Source organism: Xylocopa sonorina, chromosome 13 (genome assembly GCF_050948175.1).
Source record: "Xylocopa sonorina isolate GNS202 chromosome 13, iyXylSono1_principal, whole genome shotgun sequence".
Lineage (NCBI taxonomy): Eukaryota > Metazoa > Arthropoda > Insecta > Hymenoptera > Apidae > Xylocopa > Xylocopa sonorina.
This window is the reverse complement of record NC_135205.1, coordinates 5468054-5482940: the sequence shown is the minus strand read 5'-3', so window position 1 is coordinate 5482940 and position 14887 is coordinate 5468054. Positions and strand designations below refer to the sequence as shown.

Below are 14887 nucleotides of genomic sequence, written 5' to 3'. Positions count from 1 at the left end.
CTATAATGCAGCAGAAAAAAGATAATGTCCAATGCATTCAGAAACTAAATGCCAAACCATGGGATTATCATTAAAACGAAAGTTAATTGGCTTAGTTATTTCTTACCTGATTGTTCATTTTTATTATAACGTAGCAGAAAGAAAAGAATTTCCTACATTCTACCATTATCTTACCATGTATTTTTATGTAATTTACCAAAATAAATTTTTATGATTCTTATATAATGCAAACTATCTTCTGAATTGAAAGATTTAAGTAAATATTTAGACTTGAATCAATTAATTTTATAATTTTAACTATACCAACTAGCAGAAGTATGATAGATAAATCATTTTATTATCGTTAGTTTGCAAATTTTATACAGCTGTTGTTATAACGAAATTGTATATTTGAAATAAATCCTTAACTGATGTTAAAAAGTACTTTGTGTAATTATAATTATCGTCACTGTAAAATGCTTCCTCAGAATGAAATGAGAAAACACGTGAGTGTACGTAAAGGATATTTAAATGCGCATTGCGCGTCGAGTGTTACGCTCTTCTCGAACGTAACCTAAAAATAATTCCTCGACTTACACAAACACAAGGTGGTTGAGAGAACGCAGAGTTAAAGAAATGGTTTTGTGTAACATAGAATGCTTGGAAAGAATTTCAAATTATTTAGACGTCTCGTTGTTACCATTGGAAATGCAAGAAAATGTAAATGATAAATTTTTCACAAGATAATCCACATATATTTAAGGACAAGCTGAATGCGTGCTCATATTTATATTATTTTATTTGTAGGTAATTGTTACTACTGAACGCGACCCAGATAAAAAAATTGAAGGGTTTAGTACTATACTTCAATTCTTAGTAGAGCATTCTAAACACCCCGATATACTTGGCATTAACAATGAGATAAAAGCGCTAACACGTCAATGGTTGGAATACGCAGTTATCTGTGTTAATTATGCTGATACTCCAGCAAACGCGAAAAGAGTCCTGCAGGTACTACAGATTCTTTTATTTATTTACTTATATTGGATAACGATGACAGATTGTTATCAATTGAACCGGAATTGTATAGAACACAGCCTTGGTGTGTATAAAAATTAAAATTATATTCATTTTTGTAGGAACTAAACGTTGCACTCAGGGACAACACATATTTAACTGGTACAAATAGAACAATTGCTGATGTTACATTATATTATGCTCTTCATTCAATAATGGTAATAGAAGTAAAGTACAATAAGTGGAACATAGGAATCCTTAGTAGATTCTATGGATCAATTTAATCTCTTTGACCTATTTCCTTTTTGTTCCAGCGGGAATTAACTCATCAAGAAAAAGCTGAGTATGTACATGTTTCTAGGTGGTTTGATAATGTTCAACAAGAAGAGAAGCTAAGGAAACAATTAGATTTAATCTCATTCGATCTCTTGTACTTATTTTTATAAGAAAATAACTATATAATAACGATATCATTAACATCACTATCGTTGAAATTGCTAGAGAATATACCATACATTGAATAAATACTTATTTGTCAGTATTACTTGTGAATGTCCATTATAAATGATTATACATAATTCTGTCTACATACACTATTAAATTAATCAGCAAATACAAATAGATATTTTAATACAGCAAGAAATTGCTTAATTTTCATTGAATAGAAAGAGTAAGATAAATTATATCTCCCGCTTTAGAGGCAAGAGAGAGAGAGAAAGATATATAGGAACGCTATGAGAAAGAGTGAGACAGATGTTACCTACTCTACTGAAGAGCCCCTGGCGCCATCTCTGTGAAAAGTGCTCAAACTGGTCGCTCAGCATTATCGACAGCGAAGTGAACTACTGAAGCACTAGCGCCATCTGTCGGAGAAGCGCTGAAACTTGGTCGGTAATTAGGTTCACTACTTTCCTCAGAGATGGCGCTAGTAGTTCTCAGTAGTTCACTTCGCTGTCGATAATGCTGAGCGAGCAGTTTGAGCACTTTTCACAGAGATGGCGCCACGGGTTCTTCAGTAGAGTAGGTAACATCTGTCTCACTCTTTCCTATAGCATTCTTATATATCTTTCTCTCTCTTACTTGTTCAACGCTTCTCGAAGAGATAGCGCCACCAGATGGGATAATCTTGTGCTGGCATCTTTTTGGACTTTAGCTCGAACTATTTTCACGCGCAATTATCAAGAGATGGCGGTAGACGGTCACTTTATGCCATAAAGAATTAAAGATGTCCGTTGCGTATGATTTCAGTGGTAGATCCGTACAGTCCTTGGACCGACGCGACTAGGATAGAGATTTTTCGTTTCGTTATGAGAAATGTTTGAGTGGATTTCACGGTCGTCGGTGCGCGCTTCCACGACGAAAAATGCGGTACGCTCACGGCCACCGCATCTATTAACGCGTGCGCATTCGGTATATATCACGTATCGAAATATTCTACCCGTCGCCTAATAGTTTTTGGCCTAATCGCACCAGATTCCCGTTCGTTTCGCCAGCCAAGTTTTATCGCTTTCACCTACCAAACAATCGCACAATATTTAACATCGAAATGGCTGACGATACGAGCGTACGAGTTGCCGTACGGTAAGTATAATGTCATTTTAATTTCATTTGTCAGAATACCATTCGAACGACGCTCTTGCCAGAACAATTTACATTGTCGCGAAACCGGAACGACGTACGCGGTGACAGCTTCTAACAGTACCGATATTTGGTCAGCGATAACGCCAACACTCGCGCGAAATGTCATTCGAATTCAAGTTGATCCTTTACTCTTTTACTCTTCAACAATCGCTGCATTTTTTCCAGAAGTCACGCGATTTACGCGTATCGTAATGGTAAACGATTTCTCGCATCTCCTACCGAATCTCTAGAGTTTCCATTTTAATTAGAACTCTGTTCTTACTCGTTAGACTGTCAGAATTGTGAAATGTATCGGCTCGTGTCACACTTTCACGATTTTAGAAAATTCCGTTATGTAGACCGTTCCTCGTTTCGGAATGGTTGCAGATTTCTCTTAATATTCTTAATAAATCAGTTAAGATCATCCAGCTACCGCATAGAATTATTTCTATATCAGCTGTAATTCCAAAACGTTTATGCGCGGACGTTTAAATTTTCCGTTCAACTATCGATGCGCCTACTTCTCATTTCGATGCAGTTCTTTATCTAATTATTTGTTTAGGTGTAGCTCTTTGCGTAAATATTTGTTCAAAGTTAATTTCACGTATGCACTTTCATCCTTGTTATTTCGTCTCGGCTATGTACAAAACAAAGTACATTTCGTTTATGTTTATTATTTTCCAACATATACCCGCGATCTCCTCGATGAATTACACATTTTACTACTAAAAATGTCGTCAGCATTTTTTTTTTCTTTCTACGCAACACTTGGATCGCATACTTCGATCGCATAATATCTCCTTTTAGAGAATCGGATGCGTAGGCTTCGTTACCGGTTGTATAATGAACATACATCTCGGTTTACGTCGGATGAATGAATTTTACTTCTCCTACCACCCATTCCTTTCGTTCCTGATTTATAGAGTTTTAACCCGTCCTTACTGTTATCCATTTATTCCTTTCGTGCGTTTATAAGGACAATTTAGTATTTATAAATTGCTCTTTCGTCGCATTCGTCGTTCCGTAGATCTTGCTGCATCATTTGCGCGGGGTTTTTATATGTATATGATACTCGGTAACAGCTGATGTACACAGTAGCGATTACGACACTTTAATGAAATACAATTACATGTTAATATGAACACACTGGCCGAGAATAATTTGATTTTTTGCATAAATTGAATTTGTTAAATATTTTTTATTCGTAAATATTTACTGTATATGTATATATGTATATATCTCGTTTTTAATTACAGGATAAGGCCTCAAGTAGCACGCGAAGTAATAGATATGTGTAGAATTTGCACACAAGTACCTCCAGGAGAACCCCAGGTCTTTCTTGGACCGGACAAGGCCTTCACATATGATTACGTTTTTGATACTAGTATTGGACAGAGCACAATTTATGAAACTTGTGTTTCGCGCTTAGTAGAAGGTGCATTAGATGGATATAATGCAACTGTTCTTGCGTACGGTCAAACCGGCTCTGGGAAAACGTATACTATGGGCACCGGGTTTGATGTAGAAGTTGACGAAGCTGTAGTCGGAATTATTCCAAGAGCTATAAGACATCTATTTGATGGCATTGCAGAGGCACAGCAACATGCTAGAGAACGTGCGCAAATGCCTCCAGAGTTCAAGGTTTGTAATGCGCAATGAAAATTGAATAAGGAACAAATCTTTTTGTGTTCTGTAACAGATACGGTATTAGAAATATTTATACTTCCTAGTTTATACGTGTAACACGTAATATCATCAGAGATAAAATATTTTTTCTATACTAACTGTCCTTTTTACAATAGGTTACTGCACAATTTTTGGAACTATACAATGAAGACTTGAAAGATTTACTAGAACCTGGTGGACCCAGGGGCGGTGCTCGTATTCACGAAGATCCCTTAGGCAACATTCATTTAGCCGGAGTGGAACCAAGAATTGTAAATAGTCCAGAGGAAGCATTAGAATATTTAAGATTAGGGGCATTGTCGCGTACAACTGGATCTACCCAAATGAATACCCAATCGTCAAGGTCGCATGCAATATTTACATTGTACATAAAACAACAGAGATATATAAAAGTTGAAGATCCGGATGCAGATGTCGATACAAGCAGCATTGAACCGGCCAGTGAATTTGAAACTTTAACCGCGAAATTTCATTTCGTAGATCTGGCTGGATCGGAAAGACTGAAAAGAACAGGTGCTACGGGAGATAGAGCAAAAGAGGGGATATCTATAAATTGTGGATTGGTAAATGTGTTGTTAATATTATAAAAGACTACTATTGAATGTATAGCAATTGGCATTAGAACAATTATTTTCTGCATTGTAGTTGGCTCTAGGTAATGTAATTTCTGCGCTTGGTGACAAAACAAAGAGAGCTTTGCATGTACCATACAGAGATTCCAAATTGACTAGATTGCTTCAGGATTCTCTAGGAGGTAACAGAAAATTAAATGTATTTAATTTTCCTACCAATTGTATTGACGTGATAATTTAATGGAATTATATTCTATGGCTGCAGGTAACAGTCAAACTGTTATGATAGCCTGTGTATCGCCAAGTGATAGAGACTTTATGGAAACTTTAAGTACTTTGAAATACGCGAACAGAGCAAGAAATATAAAGAATAAAGTTACAATTAATCAGGATAAGAGCTCAAGAACAATCGCTTCTCTTAGAAGAGAGATACAACAGCTTCAGTTAGAGTTAATGGAATATAGACAAGGTATCGTGTTTATTAAAAAATAATCGATATTTTCGTGGGATTTTTGTTTTCATTTTAATTATTTTATACTTTTATCTTTAGGTAAAAGAGTCGTAGGTGAAGATGGTATAAACGATGCCTGGCATGAGAATCAAATGTTGAACAGCGAACTGCAAAGCCTTCGTACTAGAGTAAAAGCTCTATCAGAAACTATTGAAGCATTAACAGCAAGGAATGTTCTTCTGCAGGCAGAAAAAGCTGCTGGTCAATGGGTATCATCAGCAGGTGAAAATCCGGAAGTAACAAGTTTAATACAAGGATACCTGCAAGAAATAGAAGGGCTAAGAGCTCGTCTTTTGGAAGCCGAAGCTATGTATCAACAACTAAAGAAACGACAAATACAGGTTTACAGCTCATATGAAATGCATATACACTGAATGATTACTTTGTATAATAATCGATCTCTTAATGGTATTTCAATCTATATAGGTCAATGCAGCTAACCCCTATGGTGATTCTGGATACATATTTCATAGTGATTCTACATCAGTATTAAACGATGCAAAGAAAGAAGTACAAAAAGAAATCGAAGTGCTAACTGCATTGAAAGAGCAGCATGCGCATACTACGAGTACGACTGGTAAAATGGGAGACGAAGGAGGAGAAGGCGGTCAAGATTCTGTAAGCGAAGATGATTCTGACGATGATTCCGATAGAAAAGGTATATTTCTGCAAACACATTAATTATGCCCGTGAAAGTCTCAAGAATATTAATGTAAGATATGTTAATGTAATGCGTTAGTAATTATTATACGTAATGTTTATGCAGAAGAGGACGAAGAGGAGGCAGTTATGGGTCGCGAATTGGAAGCTTTAACATCCGACATTGATATGAAACAACGATTAATACAAGAGCTTGAATTTTCTCAACGACGATTACAAAAGATGAAGCAACATTATGAAGATAAGCTAGCTATATTACAAGCTAGAATCAAGGACACTCAAGAGGAAAGAGACAAAGTGTTACAGTCATTACAGCAGCAACCAACGCCACAAACAGAAAAAGTAAAGAAGTTACGCGATGAATACGAGAAAAAACTGTCCGCTATGCAAAAAGAAGTACGTGTCTTGCAAATCGCGAAGAAGGAACATGCAAAATTGCTTAAAGACCAATCTCAGAGTGAAAACAGATTGAGAGGGCTACGAAACGAATTGGCAGAAATGAAAAGGGCGAAGGTAAAACTTCTGAATAAAATGCGCGAAGAAGCGCAGAAACACAAAGAGAATGAACTGAGACGTAATAGGGAGATAGCACAATTGCGCAAGGAAAGCAGAAAGAACGCAAACATGATTCGGACGCTTGAGGCGGATAGAAGAATGAAAGAAGTGGTGCTTAGACGTAAACAGGAGGAAGTATCGGCGTTGAGGAAACGAGACAGAGGCCTAAGTCAAAAAGTTGCTGGTAGAACACCGCCTAAGCCGATTAATCCGAAAGCATTAAAACAAAGATGGCAGACGTTTGAACGAACTATTGCCAAGCAAGCATTGGCTAAGCAAGCAGCGGCAGAAATGGAGAGAGAAATGGAAAGACTTCTTCAAGAACGAGAAGAGTTAGGTAGAGAACTTGAAAAGCTTCAGAAGCACAGAGAGGTTATAGCAAGCTTGAGGGAAGATACAGCTGAGATAGATGAAGATATTGATAACGTGCGGAGTAAAATTAGTTATTTACAGGTAATTTTTTTTCTTTCCTAGTAGCGAGGCCATTCTTTTTCTTTTTCAAGTTTATTCTCTACAGGATAGTATTTCCGAATGTCAACGTGGTATGGTGGAAATGGGAGACGGAGAAGCCGAAGGTGAACCCGGCGTTGAAAGTCTCATATCAACGATTCAGTCGGTAAACGAGGCCCAATATTTGTTACAAAGGATGCTCGCGTTTACCGTCGAGCAAAGTTGCGTGGCTGCTCAAAAACAACTCGAAGTTCGCGATATGGAGTCGAGATTAAATGAAGTTGCACAAGAAAGCCATGTACAACATCAGTTATTAGAACACGTATTGCGGGACAGTAATCTTTTATCTCTTACCAATAATCATCACAACACAATGAATTATAGCCCTCCAAGCTCAAGGAGTTCGTCTCCAGATAAGTAAGTTGAATACTATCTTTCTTCAATATAAATTAAATGAACAATATTTATTAAATGTGAAATATTAGTGAAACCTATAGCCAAGTTGGAGAAGAGAAACAGCGTAACAATAAAGTACGACGAAGAACAACACAACCACAAGAGCTTCTCTACGGAGTCCAAGCAAACGCGGATGGTTTAAAGACAGAAGAACAAAGTCAGAGTCATAATCATCCACTTACAAGGGTACCTAGTGCGCCTGGTAGTTTAAAGTAAGTATACTTATTATTATTACGTATGTGAATTATTTGAAATATAAAATAAACTATTTTTGTGTTTGTAAGGGGATTAGTCTTCGCAAGAAATCACGGTAACATAACTACTGGATCCCCGACTTTAAGTCGACGTGACAGTACATCGCCAAGGCCACTACGACGACCGCTTCATCCTGGGGGAGGCTCCATGTGAGTGGTAATCCTGCAGCACGCCTTACTTTTTATATTTTTTATATATCTTTGCCTTGATGCCCTGTTCCACGCACTATTGGTTAAAATTTTTCCGTAAAAAGAAAAACAGATAACTGTATTTTTTATAAACAAGTGCATTAATTAATATTCTTATCATGAGACTTTAATTCTTCTCTTAAGCCATGCCATGTTAGCAAATGTATAAATACTGCAATACAGAGAATATGTATTAATGAGAGATGTAAGGAAGTGTGTATTAAAACAACATTGATATATTTTATTATTAATTGATTTGAAAGTTATTTTTCTTGTCGTTTGCGTATATTTTATTTTTATGAAAAGAATTTTTGCCATTGAATTTTATTACGAATTGATAGTTTATAAAATAGGATTACTAACGTATAAATTGTTAAATTAAGAAAGAAGATTTGATTTGTATAAAAATTTGTTACTCATCCGAAAGTTCTTTAGTTTTCGGGAATACTGATAATAATAATAGCTTATTTATTATTGTTACTTCAGATTCATTATTAAAATTATTTTCTCAGATAACAAAATCTATATTTATATGATATATTTATATATTTCCAATATGAATATGTATAAATGCCTAAAAATTTCTATTTGTACGAAACAAATGAACGTTGTTTCGTCTAAAAGATCACGAATTTTGTATATATGTAAACACTTATTTTGTACATATGTCGATTAATAAATAAAAGCACAAATATTTAATGTGCACTATTCTACGAGAATACTTGTAAAAAGCCCCTTAGTGGATTGTTACTTTTTGGTTTTACTTATTTTTAATATTTTTTATAACGAATTATGATACGCATCGTTTGTAATTAATTTCTTCGTATACCGATTATTAATCGCTATATATTTTACTTACTATACATAATATGTAATCATAACGATTCTATACGCTATAACAATTAATACACTTATATATCAATCATACTACTGATAATTAAATATCTACGAATCAATTTACAATTTGATCTTATAATGATGCACTTGCATGATCCATGTCGTTCTAAAGCATCATAGCTTAGCCTGGATTAGTATTGACAAAAATACCACGGCTAACTAACACGCTAACATAACAAACCCTCAACTAGGGAACAGGTAGCATATACAGATGTGTCGTCACCCCCTGGATCACCGACTACGTATCGACGATTCAGCAATCGGGAAGAGAACGTTTTCTCCAGGCTAACTGCGAGTCGTCAACCAGCATCCATAGATCCGCAGCCTATAAAAGGAATTATTTCTCAATATCAAGGCAAGGTAAAAAGAAGTAACATAAATACAGCATTTTAATAGATCTTGAACGATTCCGTATAATTCTTTTTAGACACAGCCACGCGCTATTCTACAATGCACTCACGTAGCTGAGGGACACAGTAAGGCGGTTCTGTCCATATGTGCTACTTCGGATTTACTTTTCAGTGGTTCGAAAGGTATCAAGCAAAAAACATATTTACAGTCTTAACTCTTTAAAGCATGAGGATTGTTCATAATTTTTAAAATAAGTTATTTCTATTTTCCTTCGTTATGCAACGATCGGTTCGTTGTGCGATCATTATTTCTAAAATTGTGTAGTTTAAGCAGATGATCTTATATATTAATTTGATATGTTACTTTTAGATCGAACTGTGAAGGTGTGGGACTTGGGAACAGGAATTGAAAATCTCACATTAAGTGGACATCCAAACAATGTTGTAGCAGTAAAATACTCGCCAATACATAATTTATTATTCAGTGTATCTTCAGCCTATGTAAAAGTTTGGGATCTGCGATGCGGCAATAAATGTGTGAAAACTTTATTATCATCTGGGCAGGTTCAAAGTGGGCCAATTGCATTATCAACACCATCTAGAATGGTTCAAGTTCCTGGTGGCGAGACAACTATTAACGATTTGGTGCTTAGTATAGATGAACAAGAGTTGTATACCGCGTCTAGCGATAAAGTTAAGGTGTGGGATCTTCATAAATTAACATACGCTGGAAAATTAAGCACATCACACACAGCGGCAGTAATGTGTCTGGCTGTTGCGGATGATGGTAAAGTGATAACAGGCAGCAAAGACCATTTGGTATCCCTTGTTGAACCAACCGCGTCCGCGCAATCGAGCAGTCTGATCCCACCACACTACGATGGTGTCGAGTGTTTAACAACATGCGGTTCGACACTATTTTCTGGCAAGTATTTTTATCACCAGAATTTTTAGATTTTCACCACCTAACATTCTATAGATATCTCATAGAGATTCTTACGCTAGGTTTGTCTATGTTTGCATTAATGCTTACACCGGAAAAGCTAAGAAATGATTTTTGTTATGAAAATCGTTTGATTTTACCTCGTCTTCTGAATAATTTTGATTTTATACTTCACGTTTTTTAGGCTCTAGAGATATGTGCATCAAACGATGGGATCTAAGTCGAATGGAACTAGTTCAATCACTGAATAGTGCTCATAAAGACTGGATCTTGGGCTTATGCATGATTAACAGTGGAACAGTAATGATATCAGGCTGTCGTGGTGGAGTTTTAAAGGCATGGTCTGTACCAAAGGATCAAGCAGAGTGTATTCCAATAGGAGAAGTTCGGGCACACGATTCTGCTATCAATGCTATAACCACTAATCAACAACACGTTTTTACTGCAAGCAAGTAAGTACATTTCTTTTACATTATTACTCCTGATATTAAACTGGCCCGAAGCATACTGAAAATACAGGTTGCAATAGTGTGAGGACTTTTTTTATCACTCTAATTGATGTCAAACACTTGATTATAGAGGAGAAATTATTTTAAGTTGAATCGTTTGCTTGGGTTCAGTATTTATCACAAATTTAGTGAACCGAATAACATCTTAAATGTTGATTACAGCTCTGGAGAGGTGAAGCTGTGGCGTATTCCCGATTCCTCATTATCCATGTCTATCTCCACAGTTTCCCTTTAACTTATTTTTCTATTTTGCTGCATAATAGTATTATTTTTCATTTATAAGTTGATGTTGTGATGCGCATGTTCGTCTGAGCACACTTTGTCGTTTTGCAAAAGTGTGCATGGACAATTTTTATCGTGAATACCCGACGTGATTTTTATTAAAAAAATTTCTAACTAACAAATACTTATAACAGCAGTATTAATTGTTCACCTGTTTATTTATTTTAATAGCCTGTTTCAAAGTTGGAAATTAATGAAAAGATAAATCACGAATGAAGTGATAGTAATTTTAATTTCTGCTTCGACTGCTTTGAAATGTCGTTATTATGTATACTTAAATGTAATGGAAATTGGAAATTATGCTTCGAATTTTTGTAAAAATTATGTATCAATACTATATTTCAAATCATTAGTTATTGGAGTTGAAAAATTTATTTATTAATGTAACTTTTTTTTTCTTCAAGTATCATATTTTATTTTTGGAGACAATTCTCGCTATAGTTTCGATCGAAGCTGTGTGTACAAAATATTGCTTTTTAAAAGTTTTCATGCGAGTTTTTAGAGTTTGAAAAATTTATCACTAATAGCGTGACTGCAGCTGTGAATGTAATACTATTTAAAACATTTGTGTTTGATTGAATGAATTTGTAGTAGGAAATAATAATGCAGTAATAATCATTATCTCCGTAAGTGAACTGAATATGAAGATTTAATTTAACTTTTGTATTACTTTGCTTCTATGTTGTTTACACTCCAATTTGGTGCTTTGCATGGTCACCGTGATCGACCGTGAAGTGACGGAAAGGTGAAGCTGTGGAGCTACTATAAGAGAGATGCAAGAACTTTCCAAAGAGCGAACTCATTAAAAAGCTAATATATGCACCTCTGTTGGAAATATCGTATTTATTTCGTAATTATACGTTTTTTTTTAATTTATTTGTTAATCTTTTTGTATTAATTTATAACAAGGTAAACTATTAATGCGAGGTTTTGTAATGATAATGCACCCGACTTATTGCCTGCTGGTGTATTAATGTCGATATTTTATGTTTTATAACATATACGAATGTGTTTTTGATTTTAAAATGTTTTATAATTTATGTTTCGCGTATACTGCCGCCTTAATGGATATTAGCATTTAATGTGCATAGAATTTATATAAACGGCAATTTTTAAATAAAAACAGAAGCAAACATTTCTTATAGTATTATAGAGATATAAAGTCCAAAGACGTATTATTAAATGAATGAAATTGCTTAAGCAAAAATTAAGTGCATTATCGTCAGTTAACCGTAGAGTTTAAACAAATTTATTTAATAAGAACAAGTTTGGTATTTATCTAGCATTTATTTTATTATGAACATGAAGGTGGTAATAATTATAATATTTACTCTTAGTACAAACAATAATTGTTGATTAATACTGTACAGTCTGAGGTCTCTGTAGGTCCCAAATGCTTGATATTGTCAGGGTTGACTGTTATTTAGTTTTCTTCTAAAAATTCGAAACACAGTATTATGTCTAATTATATTTATAATTGCAAAAAATAAATGGACTAATAATTAAAATTATGAATATACTTTTCTTCCGATACCTAAACTACATGTATATAATAAGGATGATAGGTATGTACCTCTTCTTCTTTTTATGCGTTGTCAATGATTCTTGGCCGCTATCGTCTCCACTATCTTCTGATTGACTACTACTACTACTACTCGATGAACTACTCGAAGAACCACTAGAAGAATCACTGGCAACGCCTGTATCTTCTTTTACATCTATAGTTTCAGCCAATGCTGCTAGCTCTGGTTCTTTATCCCTGAGTACTTTTAACCATTTGCGTGATAATTTTGGTCTCCCTCGTACCTGCAGCAAAATTACTTAGTCATATAAAATTGCATAATGCGATTTGCATGTATTAATTATATTTCATTAACCCTTTGAAGCACAATGGTTTTAGCTGTTAAAACACCTTTTATTTGTCGTTAAACATTTATTATACATTTTACATTTTTCTGCATTCAGTTATATACTATATACTTTTATTAATTCTTTATAAATTCTTACCGTTTTGTGCCACACTACCGGGAAATTCGTACGGGAACAAAAGTTTTGCGTAACAGCAATAGTTTCGTCAAGATTTAAAACAACGTGCCACCATCCACCAGGAACGAAAACAGTTTCACCGGGATCTTGTAAAATTTCAATCGGCAAACAATCCTGCGGCCAGTTTGGTAATTTTGTACGGGGGTAAATGACGGAGAACCATGTAATAGCTTCGTCTCTTTGTTTTCCGCCCTCAGCCGCAGTTACCTTGAGAAGTTCTCGAGGTGTGTGAGTAGGAAACAAACACCACCGTTTGTGTCCAGAAATCAGCGCATTCCAAGCACTGGTCCCTAACGGATCTATATGTATGCCTGTACCTGTATTTATATTATTTATTTATAACGTAGCCTTCCGAGTAGTCGTCCAGATAAAGCAATTGTTGTAATTTGTTCGTTTTATTTTATTTTCACGAAAGCAAGTTACAAATGACGAATGCTTACCAGACCTTGCAGGTCCCATAACGAACCAGCGATATGGCGGTCTTCGATGCTCACCGGCATATTGAAAAAGGTCGTCGCGAAAATACTTAGGAATAACATAATCTTCCAACAACTTTTTTCTTCTAGGATGTTCACCAAAGGAACTATCAAAGATATACAAAGGCGAATCATCTTCATTGTTAAGCATATAGCGTACGTAATACTTCATTTTCATTTTCACGCTATATCCTTCATTGTCCTCGCCGCATTTAAATTTCTGATTCCTGTACTTTTTTACTAACCTCTGTATCGTAAGAAAATGGCTGATAATAGGTATTTATTAACTGAAACATGTATAAGTCATCGCTTAATAATAATGTACCTCTATAGTCCATTTGTATTGGGCTTTCCAACCATTTTGAACACCTTGTATTATCACAGGTTTGTAAGGTTTTTCATATTTTTCTATAAATTCCTCTGTAGACACTTTGGATTCATCGATACGATCCACATTATCCGTAAAATTCCAAAAGGATTCAAATTTTTTACTATAGCCATGTTGGACCCAAGCTGCTTTATCACCGAGTTCTAGAAGAAATGTCTACCTTTAGCAAGAAAATGAGCGAGAGTAATTAAGAAAAAAAAAAAGCAATGGGACGTTTTAACAGTATGAAAATAATTTGTATTATATAAACGATGAAGATTCAAACGTTTGTATGCATTACTGATACTGTCTAATGAAGAATATTTAATGCTTGTACAACAGTTGAAACGGTAAACTAATTACGTATAAGTGCATTATATTATAGTGTTATCATAATACTTTCAGCATAAATTTGGAGTTACATCATCCAAGGTCGGCAAAGATAGTTTCGGTCTTGTATCACATTTCCAAATTCTGTTTATAACGCCGAGCGTCACAAGAAGACAAACGTTGTCTCAATTACTTCTAGTCATACTAGTAATATAAAATAATTCGTGAAGAACAATTGTCTGTTGAAGATCATTTTTACGCCCATATCACGTTAACGTATAGGTTATGAATTAGGTTATGATATGTTTACCTGGTCTGGCTTTCCTTTTAACCTCTTTGATCCTCTTTTTTGCACGGTGATCTAACTTCAATTCGTCCGTCATGGCTACACTTTTATAATGTTACCTAATTAACCTACTTTTAATATATATATATATATTTACAATTTACAATGTCAGGAGATACGTGTAACACGTCATTCAGTGGTAACTGTACTTTCTAGTTCACATAAATCCCGTAAGGTGTATCAAAACATCAGCCGATATTTTTCCACATAGTACGGAAGATTAAGTAACAAATTTGTTTGTTATTATTTTACGCGTGACCTTTCATATTTCGATTACATATTCAACGGACGTTCTCTCGTCCGATGTACACTTGCCGATTTCCGTGCACTCTTCCGCACAGTTATTTTAATAACAATGATATGTACGATGACCTTAAATAGTATACATAAAG

At 35.0% G+C, this 14887-nt stretch overlaps 3 protein-coding genes across 3 annotated transcripts; 2 read left to right on the top strand and 1 right to left on the bottom strand.

Annotated features, from left to right (window-relative positions):
- Positions 1-531: 531 nt before the first annotated feature.
- On the top strand, positions 532-1466 carry Aimp3 (aaRS-interacting multifunctional protein 3). The gene is made up of 4 exons (XM_076906228.1): positions 532-699; positions 787-990; positions 1119-1214; positions 1311-1466. Exons 1-4 carry the CDS (start codon positions 616-618, stop codon positions 1440-1442), a joined length of 516 nt encoding a protein of 171 aa, XP_076762343.1. The 5' UTR covers positions 532-615; the 3' UTR covers positions 1443-1466.
- Positions 1467-2208: 742 nt separating this feature from the next.
- Klp31e (kinesin-like protein 31E) lies at positions 2209-12433 on the top strand. Its single transcript, XM_076906653.1, has 16 exons — positions 2209-2577; positions 3873-4257; positions 4419-4865; positions 4948-5056; positions 5140-5343; positions 5425-5726; positions 5812-6043; positions 6152-7053; positions 7118-7467; positions 7536-7718; positions 7791-7910; positions 9038-9206; positions 9274-9379; positions 9567-10121; positions 10324-10591; positions 11666-12433. The coding sequence occupies exons 1-16, from the start codon at positions 2543-2545 to the stop codon at positions 11742-11744; spliced, it is 4446 nt and encodes a 1481-aa protein (XP_076762768.1). The 5' UTR covers positions 2209-2542; the 3' UTR covers positions 11745-12433.
- On the bottom strand, positions 12198-14686 carry Psr (bifunctional arginine demethylase and lysyl-hydroxylase PSR). The gene is made up of 6 exons (XM_076906643.1): positions 14460-14686; positions 13778-13983; positions 13417-13699; positions 12938-13293; positions 12504-12736; positions 12198-12364 (listed from the first exon to the last, which is right to left on the bottom strand). Exons 1-6 carry the CDS (start codon positions 14530-14532, stop codon positions 12337-12339), a joined length of 1179 nt encoding a protein of 392 aa, XP_076762758.1. The 5' UTR covers positions 14533-14686; the 3' UTR covers positions 12198-12336.
- Between the last annotated feature and the right edge of the window lie 201 nt (positions 14687-14887).